General features: G+C 44.1%; 1 protein-coding gene across 3 annotated transcripts in view; it reads left to right on the plus strand.

The window, feature by feature from the left end:
* Positions 1–18,726, plus strand: part of BIRC6 (baculoviral IAP repeat containing 6) — a 538,457-nt gene that overhangs the window by 121,768 nt on the left and 397,963 nt on the right. For all 3 annotated transcript variants that reach the window (XM_078784399.1, XM_078784400.1, XM_078784401.1), the window contains 2 exons: positions 3,926–4,145; positions 4,554–4,681. In XM_078784399.1, coding sequence (XP_078640525.1) covers positions 3,926–4,145; positions 4,554–4,681 — 348 coding nt within the window. The remainder of the gene's footprint in view (positions 1–3,925; positions 4,146–4,553; positions 4,682–18,726) is intronic.

Consider the following 18,726-nt stretch of genomic DNA (forward strand, 5'->3'; position numbering starts at 1 on the left):
CTCTCCATCTCTTCTCTCTCCATCTCTTCTATCTCTATCTCTTCTCTCTCTATCTCTTCTCTCTCCATCTCTTCTCTCTCTATCTCTTCTCTCTATCTCCTCTTCTCTCTATCTCCTCTTCTCTCTATCTCTTCTCTCTCTCTATCTCCTCTTCTCTCTATCTCTTCTCTCTCTCTATCTCCTCTCTCTATCTCCTCTCTCTATCTCCTCTCTCAATCTCTTCTCTCTTTGTCCTCTCTCTATCTCCTCTCTCAATCTCTTCTCTCTGTGTCCTCTCTCTATCTCCTCTCTATATCTCCTCTCTCTATCTCCTCTCTCTATCTCCTCTCTCTATCTCTTCTCTCTATCTCTTCTCTCTATCTCCTCTCTCTATCTCTTCTCTCTATCTCCTCTCTCTATCTCCTCTCTCTATCTCTTCTCTCTATCTCTTCTCGCTATCTCCTCTCTCTATCTCCTCTCTCTATCTCCTCTCTCTATCTCTTCTCTCTATCTCCTCTCCCAATCTCCTCTCTCTATCTCCTCTCTCTATCTCCTCTCTCTATCTCTTCTCTCTATCTCTTCTCTCTATCACCTCTTTCTATCTCCTCTCTCTATCTCCTCTCTCTATCTCTTCTCTCTATCTCCTCTCTCTATCTCCTCTCTCTATCTCTTCTCTCTATCTCTTCTCTCTATCTCCTCTCTCTATCTCTTCTCTCTATCTCCTCTCTCTATCTCTTCTCTCTATCTCTTCTCTCTATCTCCTCTCTCTATCTCTTCTCTCTATCTCCTCTCTCTATCTCCTCACTCTATCTCTTCTCTCTATCTCCTCTCTCTATCTCGTCTCTCTATCTCGTCTCTCTATCTCCTCTCTCTATCTCTTCTCTCTATCTCCTCTCTCTATCTCTTCTCTCTATCTCCTCTCTCTATCTCTTCTCTCTATCTCCTCTCTCTATCTCCTCTATCTATCTCCTCTCTCTATCTCTTCTCTCTATCTCCTCTCTCTATCTCCTCTCTCTATCTCTTCTCTCTATCTCCTCTCTCTATCTCTTCTCTCTATCTCCTCTCTCTATCTCCTCTCTCTATCTCTTCTCTCTATCTCTTCTCTCTATCTCCTCTCTCTATCTCTTCTCTCTATCTCCTCTCTCTATCTCTTCTCTCTATCTCTTCTCTCTATCTCCTCTCTCTATCTCTTCTCTCTATCTCCTCTCTCTATCTCCTCTCTCTATCTCCTCTCTCTATCTCCTCTCTCTATCTCTTCTCTCCATCTCTTCTCTCTATCTCCTCTCTCTATCTCCTCTCTCTTTGTCTTCTCTCTATGTCCTCTCTCTATCTCTTCTCTCTATCTCCTCTCTCTTTCTCTTCTCTCTATGTCCTCTCTCTATCTCCTCTCTCTATCTCTTCTCTCTATCTCTTCTCTCCATCTCTTCTCTCCATCTCCTCTCTCTATCTCCTCTCTCTATCTCTTCTCCCTATCTCCTCTCTCTATCTCCTCTCTCTATCTCCTCTCTCTATCTCCTCTCTCTATCTCTTCTCTCTATCTCTTCTCTCTATATCTTCTCTCTATCTCCTCTCTCTATCTCCTCTCTCTCTATCTCCTCTCTCTATCTCTTCTCTCTATCTCCTCTTTCTATCTCCTCTTTCTATCTCCTCTCTCTATCTCTTCTCTCTATGTCTTCTCTCGATCTCTTCTCTCGATCTCTTCTCTCTATTTCTTCTCTCTATCTCCTCTCTCTATCTCCTCTCTCTATCTCCTCTCTCTATCTCTTCTCTCTATCTCTTCTCTCTATATCTTCTCTCTATCTCCTCTCTCTATCTCCTCTCTCTCTATCTCCTCTCTCCATCTCTTCTCTCTCCATCTCTTCTCTCTCCATCTCTTCTCTCTCCATCTCTTCTCTCTCAATCTCTTCTCTCTCCATCTCTTCTCTCTCCATCTCTTCTCTCTCCATCTCTTCTCTCTCAATCTCTTCTCTCTCCATCTCTTCTCTCTCCATCTCTTCTCTCTCTATCTCTTCTCTCTATCTCCTCTTCTCTATCTCCTCTTCTCTCTATCTCCTCTTCTCTCTATCTCCTCTCTCTATCTCCTCTCTCTCCATCTCTTCTCTCTCTATATCTTCTCTCTCCATTTCTTCTCTCTCCATCTCTTCTCTCTCCATCTCTTCTCTCTCCATCTCTTCTATCTCTATCTCTTCTCTCTCTATCTCTTCTCTCTCCATCTCTTCTCTCTCTATCTCTTCTCTCTATCTCCTCTTCTCTCTATCTCCTCTTCTCTCTATCTCTTCTCTCTCTATCTCCTCTCTCTATCTCCTCTCTCTATCTCCTCTCTCAATCTCTTCTCTCTTTGTCCTCTCTCTATCTCCTCTCTCAATCTCTTCTCTCTGTGTCCTCTCTCTATCTCCTCTCTCTATCTCTTCTCTCTATCTCCTGTCTCTATCTCTTCTCTCAATCTCTTCTCTCTTTGTCCTCTCTCTATCTCCTCTCTATCTCTTCTCTCTATGTCCTCTCTCTATCTCCTCTCTCTATCTCTTCTCTCTATCGCCTCTTTCTATCTCCTCTCTCTATCTCCTCTCTCTATCTCTTATCTCTATCTCCTCTCTCTATCTCCTCTCTCTATCTCTTCTCTCTATCTATTCTCTCTATCTCCTCTCTCTATCTCTTCTCTCTATCTCCTCTCTCTATCTCTTCTCTCTATCTCTTCTCTCTATCTCCTCTCTGTATCTCCTCTCTCTATCTCTTCTCTCTATCTCTTCTCTCTATATCTTCTCTCTATCTCCTCTCTCTATCTCCTCTCTCTCTATCTCCTCTCTCTATCTCTTCTCTCTATCTCCTCTTTCTATCTCCTCTTTCTATCCCCTCTCTCTATGTCTTCTCTCGATCTCTTCTCTCGATCTCTTCTCTCTATTTCTTCTCTCTATCTCCTCTCTCTATCTCCTCTCTCTATCTCCTCTCTCTATCTCTTCTCTCTATCTCTTCTCTCTATAGCTTCTCTCTATCTCCTCTCTCTATCTCCTCTCTCTCTATCTCCTCTCTCCATCTCTTCTCTCTCCATCTCTTCTCTCTCCATCTCTTCTCTCTCAATCTCTTCTCTCTCCATCTCTTCTCTCTCCATCTCTTCTCTCTCCATCTCTTCTCTCTCCATCTCTTCTCTCTCAATCTCTTCTCTCTCCATCTCTTCTCTCTCCATCTCTTCTCTCTCTATCTCTTCTCTCTATCTCCTCTTCTCTATCTCCTCTTCTCTCTATCTCCTCTTCTCTCTATCTCCTCTCTCTATCTCCTCTCTCTCCATCTCTTCTCTCTCCATCTCTTCTCTCTCCATCTCTTCTCTCTCCATTTCTTCTCTCTCCATCTCTTCTCTCTCCATCTCTTCTCTCTCCATCTCTTCTCTCTCCATCTCTTCTCTCTCCATCTCTTCTCTCTCCATCTCTTCTCTCTCCATCTCTTCTCTCTCCATCTCTTCTCTCTCCATCTCTTCTCTCTCCATCTCTTCTCTCTCCATCTCTTCTCTCTCCATCTCTTCTCTCTCCATCTCTTCTCTCTCCATCTCTTCTCTCTCCATCTCTTCTCTCTCCATCTCTTCTCTCTCCATCTCTTCTCTCTCCATCTCTTCTCTCTCCATATCTTCTATCTCTATCTCTTCTCTCTCTATCTCTTCTCTCTCTATCTCTTCTCTCTCTATCTCTTCTCTCTCTATCTCTTCTCTCTCTATCTCTTCTCTCTCTTTCTCTCTCCTTCTCTCTCTCCCCCTCCCTCTAAATCTGTTGTGACCCTGACTTCAGGATGGCAGAGGTGCACCATCCTGGATGTGGCGTTTTCTGGGTCGCCCCTGGGAGATCGATTGGCTGTCTCCGTGCCACGGGCTTATTCAATATAACTGTCTGGGACTAAAAAACAACAACAGCAACAACAACAACTACTACTAACAACATGCTTGCTTTTTTTCATTCTGTAGGGAATGAAGTGCCAGCAGGGCTGCGGCAAGCATTCCATGCTGAAGCATGCCAGGACCTGTTCAAGCACCTGTGTCTTAGTGGCACTCCACGAATCAGGCTGCACGCTGGCTTGTTGCTGGCCCAGCTTTGTGGCGGTGAGCCTTGGTGGGGCTCGTTTTTGGCCAACGTGCTGCACGAACTATACAACTCTCAGCAGTTGCTTGTCTTCCCACATGACAGGTGCTAATGTCCCTCTGGTTTTGTTGAAGGAGTAGCTTTATGGACTCAATATGCATGTTGCATTTTTGCAAGGATGGAATTCTTAACAACGCCTCAACTACCCCATATGTTCCATACGCAGCAATTCTTTCATTCCATGATGTGCTCCATTGTGGGTTTTTTGGCGTTAATCACCTTCTTTACAACTCTCAAAACCTCTCTTTTTGCCTCTCTCTTTCCTTCTTTCCTCCTCTTTATCCACATTATTTTTCTCAATTCTCCCGCATTATTGTACAAACCATCCATACTTTGTCCCTTTTGGTATCTGTTGCATTTTGCTTAGTGATGGAGACCACCACTTAATATTGTGTGGCCTGCTTGTGTGTGTTGAACTTGACGATGCTAATAAACTCGTCGGTGTGCTTGTAGGGTGTTCATTCTGCTTTCATGTCTGGGTCGGCGCTCTCTCAGTAACAGCGGAGTTCTTGAGTCTCTTCTATCCCTACTGGACCGTTTGCTGAATCCTTTGCAGGTGTCATTTTCCAGTCAGCATAAAGGCAAGTATCCCCTCCCCACATCAGTTGGGGTTTCATAACATGAAATGAAAATGAGGTGTGCAATGGAGGGTTCTGCTTCAGTAACAGCGATTTGCTTTCACAAGTGATAATAGTGGGGCGGCTTAGCCCAAATATTCAAAAGAATTGTGCATTTTGTGATACAAGCACCAAATTTGGCACAAATGTACATTAATATGTTGCGAACATTTTCAGATATTGGGCCACTTGAAATTCCGTAATTTTTTTTTTTCAAATTTTTTCAAATTTCGTAATTTCAAATTTTTCGGGTGACACCGTCACAATTTCGGTCTTCGAGGCCGGCCGATAGGCAAAGTGTGACCGGAAGGGACGAGGTTCTCCTGACCACGTGGCCCTCGATCTGGGAAGCGAGAGGCGTTCCATTAGTGGACGCGCCCCTCACGCCCGACTTTTGGGCGGCCCCGGCAGGCCGTTTGTTTTGACTTTCCGTGACAGGCCCCGCACCCCCACCTCCGGGCCGACCGGAAGCTTGTGCTGAGTACATCATACCTGAACAACTCAGTGAGGCAGTACACAGCAGTGCACACCAGGGTGACCCCTTCAGTGCATAAACCAATTAACCTGTCCACTGCAGGGCATATAGAAATGAAGTTATTTTCTGCATATAATAATAATATAAGTTCAGTTCTATATAACAATTTCTGTTATCACCACTACCACTACAACTACCACTACTACAAGCTTTGTCTGGAATTTTGTGGACTAACAGACAAACAGACATACAGACAAGCTGGGATCAAAACATTACCTCCTTCCACCATTGAGTGTAGAGGTAAACATCATGGAAATTATATCATGCCCTAGATTTAATTCATGCTTACCCGTGTATTTGCTTCACTGGTTCACAAGGTCTTTTGCATACATGTAATTCAGACTCTCGTCTTCATTGCTGACCACACAATGTTCGCAACATATTAATGTACATTTGTGCCAAATTTGGTGCTTGTATCACAAAATGCACAATTCTTTTGAATATTTGGGCTAAGCCGCCCCACTATATCGGCCGGCCTCGAAGACCGAAATTGTGACGGTGTCACCCGAAAAATTTGAAATTACGAAATTTGAAAAAATTTGAAAAAAAAAATTACGGAATTTCAAGTGGCCCAATATCTGAAAATGTTCGCAACATATTAATGTACATTTGTGCCAAATTTGGTGCTTGTATCACAAAATGCACAACAGGTTTGCTATGCTGCTACACTATAAGTTGTAGGTCTGTTGACCTGATCTACTTTCCTCACTATTATTGCTGTGCCATATTCTCAAAAACGTAGTTGAACCGAAGCATAGTGTTTAGATTCAGACAAATACTCCGATGATGAAGCATTTGACTCTGAGGTAATGAGACATTTGAAGATAGCAGATATTTTTGGTCATCTCATTTCGATTCTCAAAGAAATGAACTTTTAAAATGGGTCGTGATGTTTGGATGTCTGTCCGTCCGTACATTAACGTTTTGCGATTTTTTTCTACTCCTCCCTTATCACCCGGCTGATTGTTCTGAAACCTGACTCATGAATACAAGACAGTAGCCCACACAATCGCTTGTGCTTTGACGTTTTCGATTTTTAACCCCCAAACATTGGATCCCTACTCGTCCCTTACTTAGCTACCGATTCTTCTGAAGCCCTAAACAGTAGGGTGGTGCTCAAAATAATTAAAAAATTTTTTTTACTGGGACATGGCTTTATGTTGATCCTTTTGTTCCAAAATGAAAAGACACCAAATATGAAAGCAATCTGATTTTATTTAGGGGTGCCACATCAGCCTTCAAACTAAAGGTGTCTACAAAACTTTTCTATATATGGATCGAAAGCAAAACCAGGAGTTTGTTTTATGAAAATCCACCCTCCACTCACTTTCTTTGTATTCTAGCAAACACAAGTTACAATAGCTGCTCAAATAGTTACAAATATTGTTAGTTACAAATATTGCTATGAAAACTCAAATTCAATGATAACAATCCAAATGTTCAGTTCATAAAATGAAGAGACACCATATCACATAATATTAAAAAACCCAAATATAATGAGAAATGTAACTCCTATTTCTGGGCCTGTTTCACCACTGTTGCCTTCTTGGCATCGGGGTCCATCTTCCTGTGAGCAGCAACAACTTGGAGCAGAGCTTGCTTTTGCTCTTCATCCTTTGTAAGGAGCTTATTGTAGTCTTGTATCAATGCGACACCCCTTTCTGCCCTGTCGTTCACCACGACTAAGCCACTGGCGGCTTTCTTTGCTTCCTGAAAGCTGGTTTCTTGCTCCCATGAACCAGGATCCTTATCCATCCAATCAGTTGGGGTCCCTAGGATGCTGAAGAAATGCTTGGTGTGTTTTGTTATGAGGCCAGCGATTGACAGGGCGGTTCCTCGTTTGATAGCTGGTCTCTTTGGAGAGGGGTTTTCACCGTCATTTTTCAATGCTTCAATCATATTGATCTTGCTTTCTTTGTCAATTCTGGTGTCAAAGAATGCAAATGCCACTAATACTGGGCTCATGTACCACGTGTGGCGGCCAAGTGCCTTCAAGGCTGCCTGAGCCATCTTCTGATTGATTTGTTCAAACTTTTCCAACTTCTTGAAGAGGTTAATGTCATTCAGGGGAGCCTCAATAGCTTGTGGAGCCCGAAACCAAGCCTGTACATACACAAGGCAGTCAAAAATGTTGAAGGCTCGGAGTTCTCTCGCCTCTCGAAGTGTCAAGTGGAACTCTGACCGAAACATGAACACCTGTAGTGAATATCGTGCTTTTGCCATCCATCTGGCTCTGTGCATTGCTCCTGGAGCCATGATCCGGATTCCACGAGGTGGGATTCCTCCCATGTAGATGACAGTCAGTTCTAGGAGTTCACGATAATCATCTCGTGGCTGCTGATCTTTCAAACACACAAGAACGTTTTTGCTTCCAACACAGTGTCTACAGATCCCATTGAAGCCTTCCTCTCTGAGAATTGATCGTGAAGAAACTTCCTGTCCTCGGGGTTGGTGATTATGGCCTCCGAATCTGCATGCCTAAGATCAAACGTATTCTCCAAGGAGGCCTTGAAGGATGCTTCCTTTTTCTCTTGGGTCGCACCACCCCGCTTTGGACCTTTTTGGAGGCTCCTCCATTCTTCATATAGCCTCTCCAAACGATGGATGCAGTGCTGCTTCGTCGTTGTAGGTAGGTGAGCTTTTTCCCAGAACTTCACAACCTCTTCAATGGTGAGGGTTGCACTCTCCCGGGCAGTGCGATTCTCCTTCTTCAGGTGATGGAAAAACAGGACAAGAGATTGATGCACAGTCGGGAGCTTGGCACCTTTGATGGCATCTCCAGAAGTGGACCCAATGAGATACACATTATCCTGAGCCCGAGTTTTCAATGAAACACTGGTATTAGCACATGCCATATCTGCAAAATAAGCAAGAATGTGGGTAAAATCCTGTTAATTCTTACTCCACAGGGTCACTCTCTACAAAAGAGCCACAGTCAATAAGTTAGGCCTACATATTACACACTAAAAAAGCGTACCCCTGACCCCGGGAACCTGTACAAAACATGCATGAAAATTGCCCAGATAGTGATCATAGGAAGTCTCAAAACTGTATGTATAATATATTGTTTATATATAATGTATAATGTGTATTTATGTAGATTTATTATTTAATGTATATTTACTATATATTTATTTTTAATATTATATTTAATGTATATATATAATTATGTATTTATTTTGTGTATATACAGCCCAAAAAATGGGAATTCCTATTTTTTGCATGGGGGAAAATTCATCACTGATGTGGCACGCCTAAATATTATTGGATTCCATTCAAATTTGGTGTGGTTTCCTTTGACACCAAAAGGAACAAAAATAGACCATGTCCCAGAGAAAATCTGCATTTTGATTTTTTGAAGCCCACCCTACAAAACAGCCCTTCTGCTTGAGGGCCCGCATAATCACTCAGGCTTCCATTTTTTGATCTTGGATCATGGGTGCTCTCAAGGGGTGGGGGTGGGAGGGGGTGTGGGAAGCTTCCCTCTGAAACTTTGCATTCATACTCGTCCCTTATTTACCAACTGATTGCTCTGAAACTCGATATAGCCCTTCTATTCAATGGTACACTCGGTCTTAGATAGTTTTGATTTCAGATGAGTGATTTCCCATGGGGGGATTCTCTCAAATCAGCAGAGGTCTGTACTACAACCTCAACAGATGACCATCAGCCCATTTGGGAGGGGGGGGGGGGGGGCATGGTGGGTTAGGAGCTATTGTTATGGACCACCGAAGGTGGATGGATGTTGTTTTTTCACCCCTGTCTGTCTGTTTGTCTGTCTGTGAACAGGATATCTCAAAAAGTTGAGGATGGATTAGGACTAAGTTTGGTGGACAGGTTGGGTGTGTGATAGAACCACCGTTAGAGGCCATTTTTCCCCGCAGAGCAAGGGTTGGCCTTTTTTGGGCACTATGGCCCCTTTTTGAAGCGATGTTTTATGGCCGGATGCCCTTCCTGCCACCAACCCTGTTTGTCGCCTTTTACGACAAACAGGGAATTACCAGTGAACTGGTACTCAATTTGCCGACCTCGAAAGGATGACAGGCTGAGTCAACCCCCCTGGCATTAATTCAGCGATCGACCGGGATTCGAACCCAGGATCCTAGGATCCCAAGCCGGCAGCCTAACCACTAAGCCAACACCAGGCTGTGATAAGGAGAAATTATTAGATTTTGGTGACTATTTGAATCCAGATCCAAAACCATGGTTGGTGACTCAACTGTCCTTTACTTGTGACCTTTAGAATCCTTAGTCTTTACAATAGACTGGACTTTGGCCTGCGGAAGCCATCTGGGATAGAAGCAAAGTGGTGTGTATGTGCACATGGCGTTTAATGCCATGATGCATTTATCTGGTTGGGAGAATTTGTGTGTGTGTGTGTGTGTGTGTGTGTGTGTGTGTGTGTGTGTGTGTGTGTGTGTGTGTGTGTGTGTGTGTGTGTGTGTGTGTGTGTGTGTGTGTGTGTGTGTTAGTTAGTTAGTTAGTTAGTTAGTTAGTTGGTTAGTTATATAGTAAGTAAGTAAGTAATAAATAGTAATGTCTCCTATTATTCTTCTCCAAAACAGGAAAAGATATTTAAATGAAAGAAACACAGATGCCAACATCATATCCTTATTCTACCTACCATGGTGCATATTTATTTCCCAACATAATCACAACTGCAGTCCACACATCTCTGCCAACGTTGAAGTAGTTTATTGATGCCGGCTGACTTAACTAGCTCTTCACAGCAGCATTAATATCATCGTCAGAAGAAAAATGTTCTCCACGAAGGCGATCTTTAAGTGTGGGGAAGAGATGAAAATTTGGCGGAGCCTAGTCGGGGCTGGTGATCCTTTTTGGCGGTATTACAATGGTGCAACCACCTCTTGTGTCCAGTCGTCTCTAGTCAGTCATCCGAATTTATCATCTCCAGTGCTTCGCAGCATTGAAAATGTCAGGCGGAACTCTGCCATACTGACTATCGTAGTAGTGACACATCTACGGTCAGAATCACGAAACTTTGAAGAGCCAATATGTGGATCGCTATACATACATACATGCATGCATACATACATACATACGTACATACACTACATGACCAAAAGTATGTGGACACCCGAACATCACACATCTCATTCCAAAATTATGGGCATTAATATGGAGTTTGTCCCCCATTTGCTGCTATAACAGCCTCCACTCTCCTGGGAAGGCTTTCCACTAGTTGTTGGAACATTGCTGCAGGGATTTGCTTCCATTCAGCCACAAGAGCATTCCTGAGGCCAGGCACTGATATTGGGCAATTAGGCCTGGCTCGCAGTCGGCGTTCCAATTCATCCCAAAGGTGTTCGATGGGGTTTTGGTCAGGGCTCTGTGCAGGCCAGTCAAGTTCTTCCACACCGATCTCGACAAACCATTTCTGTATGGACCTCGCTTTGTGCATGGGGGCATTAATACCACCTTTAGAGGCCATTTTTCCCCACAAGCGGGGGTTGGCCTTTTTCGGGAACCGTGGTTGTTGTTGTTTTTTGGTCCCCTTTTTGAAGCAATGTTTTACGGCCGGATGCCCTTCCTGACGCCAACCCTTTTTGCCGCCACTTGTCATGTTGAAGCATTGTCATGCTGAAACAGGAAAGGACCTTCTCCAAACTGTTGCCACAAAGTTGGAAGCACACAATAGTATAGAAGGTCATTGTATGCTGTATCGTAGTGAATTTTTTTTCAAAATAATAATTGGCACCCATTTTCAATTCCCATTAACAATTATTAATTAACAACAATATTTAATATTAAATAATATTAATTAATTATTTAATAATATTGTTATTTTAATATTAATAAAATAAATTTAAATTTTTATTGAATTTTGTTATTAAACAAAATATTTAAATATATTAAATATATTTATTTTGTTATTTAATTATTAAATTAAATTATATTTATTTTTATAATTTTTTTAATTTTTCAAATTGTTATTAATAAATTTTTTAATATTATTATTAATTAATCAATTATTAATTTATTAATTATTAATTATTATTAATTATTAACAATTAATTTCAAACCCATTAACAATTTTCTCAAAAAATAAGTTGAAATTGACAAAAGTATTTGGTCTCCACAATTCTTTGTCACTGTTAATATTACAGAACCTTTTTTTTTTTTTTTTTTTTTTTTGTATACTGAATCGAGGCTCGTGAAAGAGCTAACATTTATTCCACAAACAAATCAACCAGACAAACAAAACATACAAAAAGAGGGAGCGGAAGACAAGATGGGGAGAGGAGGGAAAGCACACAAACACAACACCTGAGAGCAGGGAGAAGCGTGGGAGGGAGAGGGCCTGGGGGGAGGAGGCGTGGGAAGGGGTGGGGGGGGGGAGGTATAAAACACAAGGAGACCAAGGACTTCCAGGACAGAAGTTGGTATTTCAAAAAAGTGTAGGGTTTGGGGTGAAATTAGCAGGGGTAGAAAAGATCAAGGTTTTGGATGGTGTGAAGATAAGAGATGGTGGTGAACAGCTGCTTTAAAGACCTGGAGGATGGAGTGGGATTGAAGAGAGTGAGGGAGTTTGTTCCAGAGGCGGGAGAAAAGAGGAATGAAGGAGTGAAGGTGAGCAGAAAGTCTCGATTTTGGCAGTTTAACCATAAGAGGGTTGCAGGCAGATCTTGTGCGACCTGTAGGAATATTTGAGGGGCCAGAGAGAGCTGGGGGGGGGGCAAGGCCAGAGAGGAGTCGGTAGAAGACGGAAAAACCACCAACCTGCCTGCGGTGAGTGAGTGAAAGGCCCTTGGAGTTAGCTTCATCGCGGGAGATGCCAATTATTCTGAACGCTTTGGTTTCGACAGCGTGAAGACGAGCTAGGTGTGAGGCAGGAGCACCAGCCCAGAGGGGAGAGCAGTATTCCATTGAGCTGTGGATGAAAGCCTTGTATGTGGTGAGGAGCTCAGGTGTGCCAAGGAACGACTTCGCACGACGGAGGATGCCCGGTCGGTGACTGGCTTTGGAGGCCAGATTTGAAATGTGGTTTTCCCAGGAAAGATCATGGCAGATAGTGAGACCCAAAAGCTTGAGTGACAGAACTTCTTGGAGAGGATTATTCAGAAAGTGGATGGGAGGGTTGTCCATTCGGTCTTTTCGGAGAGACATCGTAAGAGTGTGAGATTTGTCAGGATTGAAAGACATGTTCCACTTGTTTGCCCAGTCTGTGATTTTGTCCAGGTCTGCAGAGAGTGAGGAGGCTGCAGACTGCCGATCTGAGGGATGAGGAATGGAGCGACAGAGAGTAGAGTCGTCAGCAAAGTGATAGAGAGGATTTTCAAGAGAGTCAGAGAGATCATTGATGAAGACCAGAAAAAGCACAGGGCCAAGGACACTGCCTTGGGGAACTCCAGCCTGAACGGGAAGAGGAGATGAGAGAAACCCATTCAGGGCCACACGTTGACTATGACTAGAGAGGAAGTCCGCCAGCCATGCGTGGAGATTTCCATGGATACCAAAGGAGGAGAGTTTGGTGAGCAGAGCGGGGTGCCTGACCATATCGAAGGCACGTGATATGTCAAGGGAGACAGCTCTAATTTCCTGTTTGGCATTGAGGACCTCCATCCATTGTTGAGAAAGCAGAAGCAGCATGTCCAGAGTAGAGTGACCAGGTCTGAAACCAATTGATGGTCAGAGATCAAGCCATTGGAGAAGAGGAAAGATTTCATATCTGAAGCAATGATGGATTCCATGACTTTGCTGATAATTGTGAGAAGGCTGATTGGTCTGTAGTTGCTAGGATCTGTTTTTGCACCTTTTTTGTGCAAAGCGGTGACGTTGGCTGATTTCCAAGCAGATGGCAGATGACCTTGAGCAAAGGTGAGGGTGAAGAGAACAGAGAGAGGGAGTGAAAGAGCGGAAGAACATGATTTTAGGACCTGTTGGCTGATGCCGTCAGGACCAGTTGCAGAATCATAGTCGAGGGTTGAGAGAAACTTTTCCACCTTGTCAGGAGGAAAGGACACAGAGTCCAGGAGCAGCTGGGTACGACTGGGTACGGTGGGTACAGAGAGGGATGGGGTTGGGACACAAGATTTAGAGGCAAACACAGAGTTGAGGCATTCAGCTTTTTCATGTGCGGAGTCAGCCGTGTAGCCGTTTGGGGTGAGGGAGGGGATGGAGGGGGAACAAACACCAGAAACAGATTTGACCAGACGCCACCAGGATTTGGAAGAGGGAGACAGATAAGAGAGTTCGGTCTTGAGAACGGAGATATATAGTTTCCTGGCTCTCCTGAGGGTGGACACACACTTGTTTCGGGCTTTGTGAAAGGAAATGAGATTTCCTTCCGTTGGATTTGTTTTCCAGGAGACGAAAGCAAGTTGTTTCTGGGCAACAGCCTCACCACAAGATTCCTTGTACCATGGACGGGAGGAAGGGTATGACAACTGAAGACGAGATGGGATAAATCTGTGCATGAGAGAGAGCAATTTACTTTGGAAGAATTCCCAGGATGAGTTGATGTCAGAGGCGGTAGAGATGGGAGACCAGTCCAGATGATTGATGGCTGCTTGAAGACCGTGCCAGTTGGCCTGAGTGAAATGCCAGACACGTCGACGCTGAGGAGGCTCTCTGAGAATGGTCAGAGAGATGTCCACTTTAACAAGCACATGATCAGATGAGCCGATTGGAGCAGAAGAAGAGCAGCAGACATTTTCAGGGAAGTTAGTCATAACCAAGTCCAGAAGAGAAGATGCTCTGTTGACTGAGATCCGGGTCGGGAAATTGACAGATTGTGTCAGTCCCAGTGAGTCGCAGAAGTCCTTTGCTGAAGAGCCATGGCTGGTGAGAGAGGTACCCACACCCAGCCAACTGGCATGGTGACAATTGAAATCACCACATATGAGGAAGAGAGAGTTGGGATGGGTAGAAAGAAGTTGGTCCATATTATCAGACAGTGAGATGTAGATGGAGTCATCACTGTTTGGTGGACGGTACAACACACATATGAACAAAAGGTGGGAGCGAAGGGGAAGCCGTAGCCAAAGGTATTCCTGGGGGTGAGGTGGAGAGAGGGCAGTGCAGGGCGAGTGAGGAAGAAAGTTTTTTAAATAAAGATAGTAACCCCACCTCCAGGATGAGGCTCAGGTCTATCATACCAGAGGAGGGAGTAACCTGGGAGAGATACCAAGGAATCAGAGACATCATGAAGGAGGAAAGTTTCTGTTAAGCAGATCACATCTGGTTTGTCAGAAGCAACCTGTATGGAGAGATCAGTCAAGTTGGAGCGAAGGCCCCGGATGTTTGAGGTCCATACCGTTAATGAAGAGGAAGGGGGCGCATCAGATACAGAACAGGGGGGGGGGGTGGGGTGGGGGGAGGGGTAGGTTAAGATGTGGAAGAGGTAGGGAGAGCTGTTGAAGGTGTGTCAAAGATTTCAGAATAGCTTGGAGAAAGGGAAGAATGGGGCGGACAAAAGGTTTGATGGAGATTGGGTGAGGCACAGTGAGGTGTTATTTGAGGAGGGGGAAGATCAAGGCAGAAGGTTGGGGGAGATGAAGGTGAAAGTTGGAAGTTGGAAGGGGGAAGAAGCGGGGAGGACGCTTTGACGATGAGGGGTGAGAGGGGAGTCTAGGAGGGGAGGAGCGAGGGAGAGTCTCGGAGGGGAGGGGTGTGGGGGGAGTTTGGGAGGGAGGGAAGGGGCAAGGGGGGAGATTTGAAAGGGATGGGTGATGGGGAAGATTTGGAGGGGAGGGGCAAGGGGGAAGATTTGAAAGAGATGGGTGATGGGGAAGATTTGGAGGGGAGGGGCAAGGGGGTAGATTTGGAGGGGAGGGGTGATGGGGAAGTTTTGGAGGGGAGGGGTGATGGGGAAGTTTTGGAGGGAAGGGGTGATGGGGAAGTTTTGGAGGGAAGGGGTGATGGGGAAGATTTGGAGGGGAGGGGAAAGGGGGAAGATTTGAAAGGGATGGGTGATGGGGAAGATTTGGAGGGGAGGGGCAAGGGGGAAGATTTGAAAGAGATTGGTGATGGGGAAGATTTGGATGGGAGGGGTAAGGGGGTAGATTTGGAGGGGAGGGGAGATGGGGAAGTTTTGGAGGGGAGGGGTGATGGGGAAGTTTTGGAGGGAAGGGGTGATGGGGAAGATTTGGAGGGGAGGGGCAAGGGGGAAGATTTGAAAGAGATGGGTGATGGGGAAATTTGGAGGGGAGGGGCAAGGTGGAATATTTGAAAGAGATGGGTGATGGGGAAGATTTGGAGGGGAGGGGTGATGGGGAAGTTTTGGAGGGGAGGGGGGATAGAGAAGTTTTGGAGGGAAGGGGGGATGGGGAAGATTTGGAGGGGAGGGGTGAGATTGGATTTTGAAAAATGTACGATTAATGGGAAACGAACATTTCTTGCAAAATGAGATTGAGACCTTCGAGTCAAAAATTCAAAAAGTCCAAAAAAAAAAGTCAAAAAACATTTTGCTACCTCGGAGACATGCTGAATGGAGAAGGTGGATCAGACTCGGCAACGGTTGCTCGAGTGAGATGTGCATGGAAGAAGTTTCGGGAATTGAGTGGCGTGCTGATGATGAGGGGAGTGTCGTTGAAGCTGAAGGGAAAGGTGTATGCTGCATGTGTGAGAAGTGTTATGATTTATGGGAGCGAGACATGGGTAATGAACGTAGAGCAGCAACAAAGGTTGGAAAGGGTGGAAATGCGAATGGTTCGACGGATGTGCGGAGTATCGTTGAGAGAGAGGAAGACAAATGATGAATTGCGAAAGATGATGGGAATAGAGCCTGTGATTGATGCTGTGAAGAGGAACAGGTTGAGATGGTTTGGTCATATGTTGAGGAAGGATGAAAGTGACTGGTTGAGAAGAGTGATGGAAATGAATGTAGAAGGAAGTAGAAGATGGGGAAGACCGAGAAAGACTTGGCTAAAGATGGTGGAAGAAGAAATGCGGGCAAGGGGGTTAACAAGGAGAGATGCAGAAAATAGGGCAAAATGGAGAAGATTGTCATGGGGACCGCAAGGCTAACCCCCGCTCTAGCAGGGAGAATGGCCTTTTAAAATGCATGTTGTTGTTGTTGTTGAGTCAAAAATACGTTTGAGGATGCTGAAGGAGGGGTGGAGTGCTGGAGAGTTTCGGGAATGTAGAAAAAAGGAACTGTAAGAGATGGTATTTTTTTTTGGAATGAACTGATTTGGTGAGCAAGTCGAAAGCATCCTTTTATAGGAGAAGAAAAAGGTGTTATAATATATGACAGAAAACAGTTCTTCAGGGGAAAGTTGAAACATCTTTAACAATGTGATCACGTGATCACGAACAACGTGAACGAAGAACGAACGAACAAATAAGGACAACAAATAAACGAATAAGAACTGAGAAGGAAATATTTTTTGGCGTTTTTTTTTTTTGTTGTTGAGTTGAGATATAATAAACAAGGAAGTATGGGGTGAACGACTGGGACAAAACAGAGAACAAAAGTAATTGCAGCGCAATCAACGAACCGCTGAGAGAAAACAAAGCCACAAGGTCGCTGACGGTAGCCTAAGCCTACTAGTACTAATACTAGGCCTCAGAATACACGACACGAATTAACCGACGATTTAGTATATGAAAATTTTGTTATATATGTATGAAATTACATGTATGAAAACACATGTATGAAAAATTAACACCGAAAATCTTCTTAAAGACACACTATAGGTACACACACCGAAAGATAGATACAGTCTCGACAAAAACACAATTGTGAAAAATTACTTAACTTCGCAAACGTGAGCGTGCGGAGCAGCTTCGAAAAAACGTGACCTCCAATCTTGCGTATGCGCAGACCAATCCAGAGTTGTTTTTGATTCAGAACTTAATATATCCTTTTAAATCAGAAAATAAAAAGAAATGGCATTGACAAAATTATTGACCACCGAGACTTAATATTTGGTAGCACATACTTTGGACAAAATAACTCCAGTCAAGAGCTTCCTATAGCCATGAATGAGCTTCCTACACCTCTCTACTGGCAGTTTGGCCCACTCTTCTTGTACAAACTGCTCCAGTTCTCCCAGATTTGAAGGGTGCCTTCTCCCAACTGCTGTTTTCAGATCTCCCCACAGGTGTTCAATGGGATTTCGATCTGGACTCATTGCTGGCCACTTCAGAACAGTCCAGCGTTTTGTCTTGAACCATTCCTGGGTGCTTTTTGAAGTGTGTTTTGGGTCATTGTCCTGCTGCAAGACCCATGACCTTTGACCGAGATCCAGCTTTCTGACACTGGGTTGAACATTGCACTCCAAAATGTCTCGGTGATCTCCTGATTTCATGATGCCATGCACAGATTCAAGGTACCCAGTGCCAGCGGCAGCACAGCAACCCCAAAACATCACTGAACCTCCTCCATGTTTGACTGTAGGGAAGGTCTTCTTTTCTTTGAAGGCTTCATTTTGTATTCTGTCAACATAGAGATGATGTGCTTTACCAAAAAGCTCGAATTTGGTGTCATCTGTCCACAGGACATTCTCCCGGAAGGATTTTGGCTTGTTCAGGTGTGTTTTCGAAAACTCCAGTTGGGCTTTCTCATGTCTCTCTGTCAGCAGTGGGATCCTCCTGGGTCTCCTACCATAGAATCCCCTTTTATTGAGTTGGCGACGGATGGTGCGAGTTGAAAATGTATGTCGTACCTTGTGTCTGAAGGTCAACTTGAATCTTTTCACCCGGCACAACAAGAAACCTGGTGCGTTTCTGCACTAGGTTTCTTGTCATCAAATTGTGTGTGACATGCAACCCTGAATCAGTGATTTATGCAAAAGTGCATAAATTCCGAATTGTTCTCTTTGTTGTTTAGCAGTTGATCAAGGTACTTTCTCCACCATTCAAACAATCCTTTGCTGCAATCTTCGATCACGTTTTCTCTTGCAGCCATGTCCAGGGAGGTTGGCTACAGTGCCATGGGTGTTAAATGTCCTGATAACATTGCGTACAGTGGGCGCAGGAACATCAAGGTCTTTGGAGATGGACTTGTAGCCTTGAGATTGTCCATGCTTGGCTACATTCTTGTGTCTGACCTACTCAGACAAATCTCTGGTTTTCTTTCTTTTCTCCATTCTCATTGTGGTACACACAGTGACACAAAACAGCTGAATGACTCCTTTTCTCGATTCAAACTGGTTGAATGAATGATCTTTAAAATATTGTAGGCACCTGCATCTCACCAATGGTGGGTTCAATTCCAAAGTAAAGGAGAATCACCTGCTTGAAATCTAATTATTTCTAACAACTTCTAAAAGGTGCCAATAATATTGTCCGGGCCATTTTAGGATTTCTGTGTGGAATCAACTAAGATTTAGTAATTTTTTTTTAGCTTATCTGGACCAAAGTTCAGGGGAGCTTATGCGATAGTGCGTTGTCAGTCCGTCCGTCACTCTATCAGTCCGTAAACACTTGAAACTTCTCCGAAACCGCTGATGGGATTGGGACAAAATTTGCACCAATTTTATTTGTTTTGTTGTGACTAAAGTTTGTT

The sequence above is a fragment of the Myxine glutinosa genome, chromosome 9, assembly GCF_964187855.1.
Source record: "Myxine glutinosa chromosome 9, kmMyxGlut1.1, whole genome shotgun sequence".
NCBI lineage: Eukaryota > Metazoa > Chordata > Myxini > Myxiniformes > Myxinidae > Myxine > Myxine glutinosa.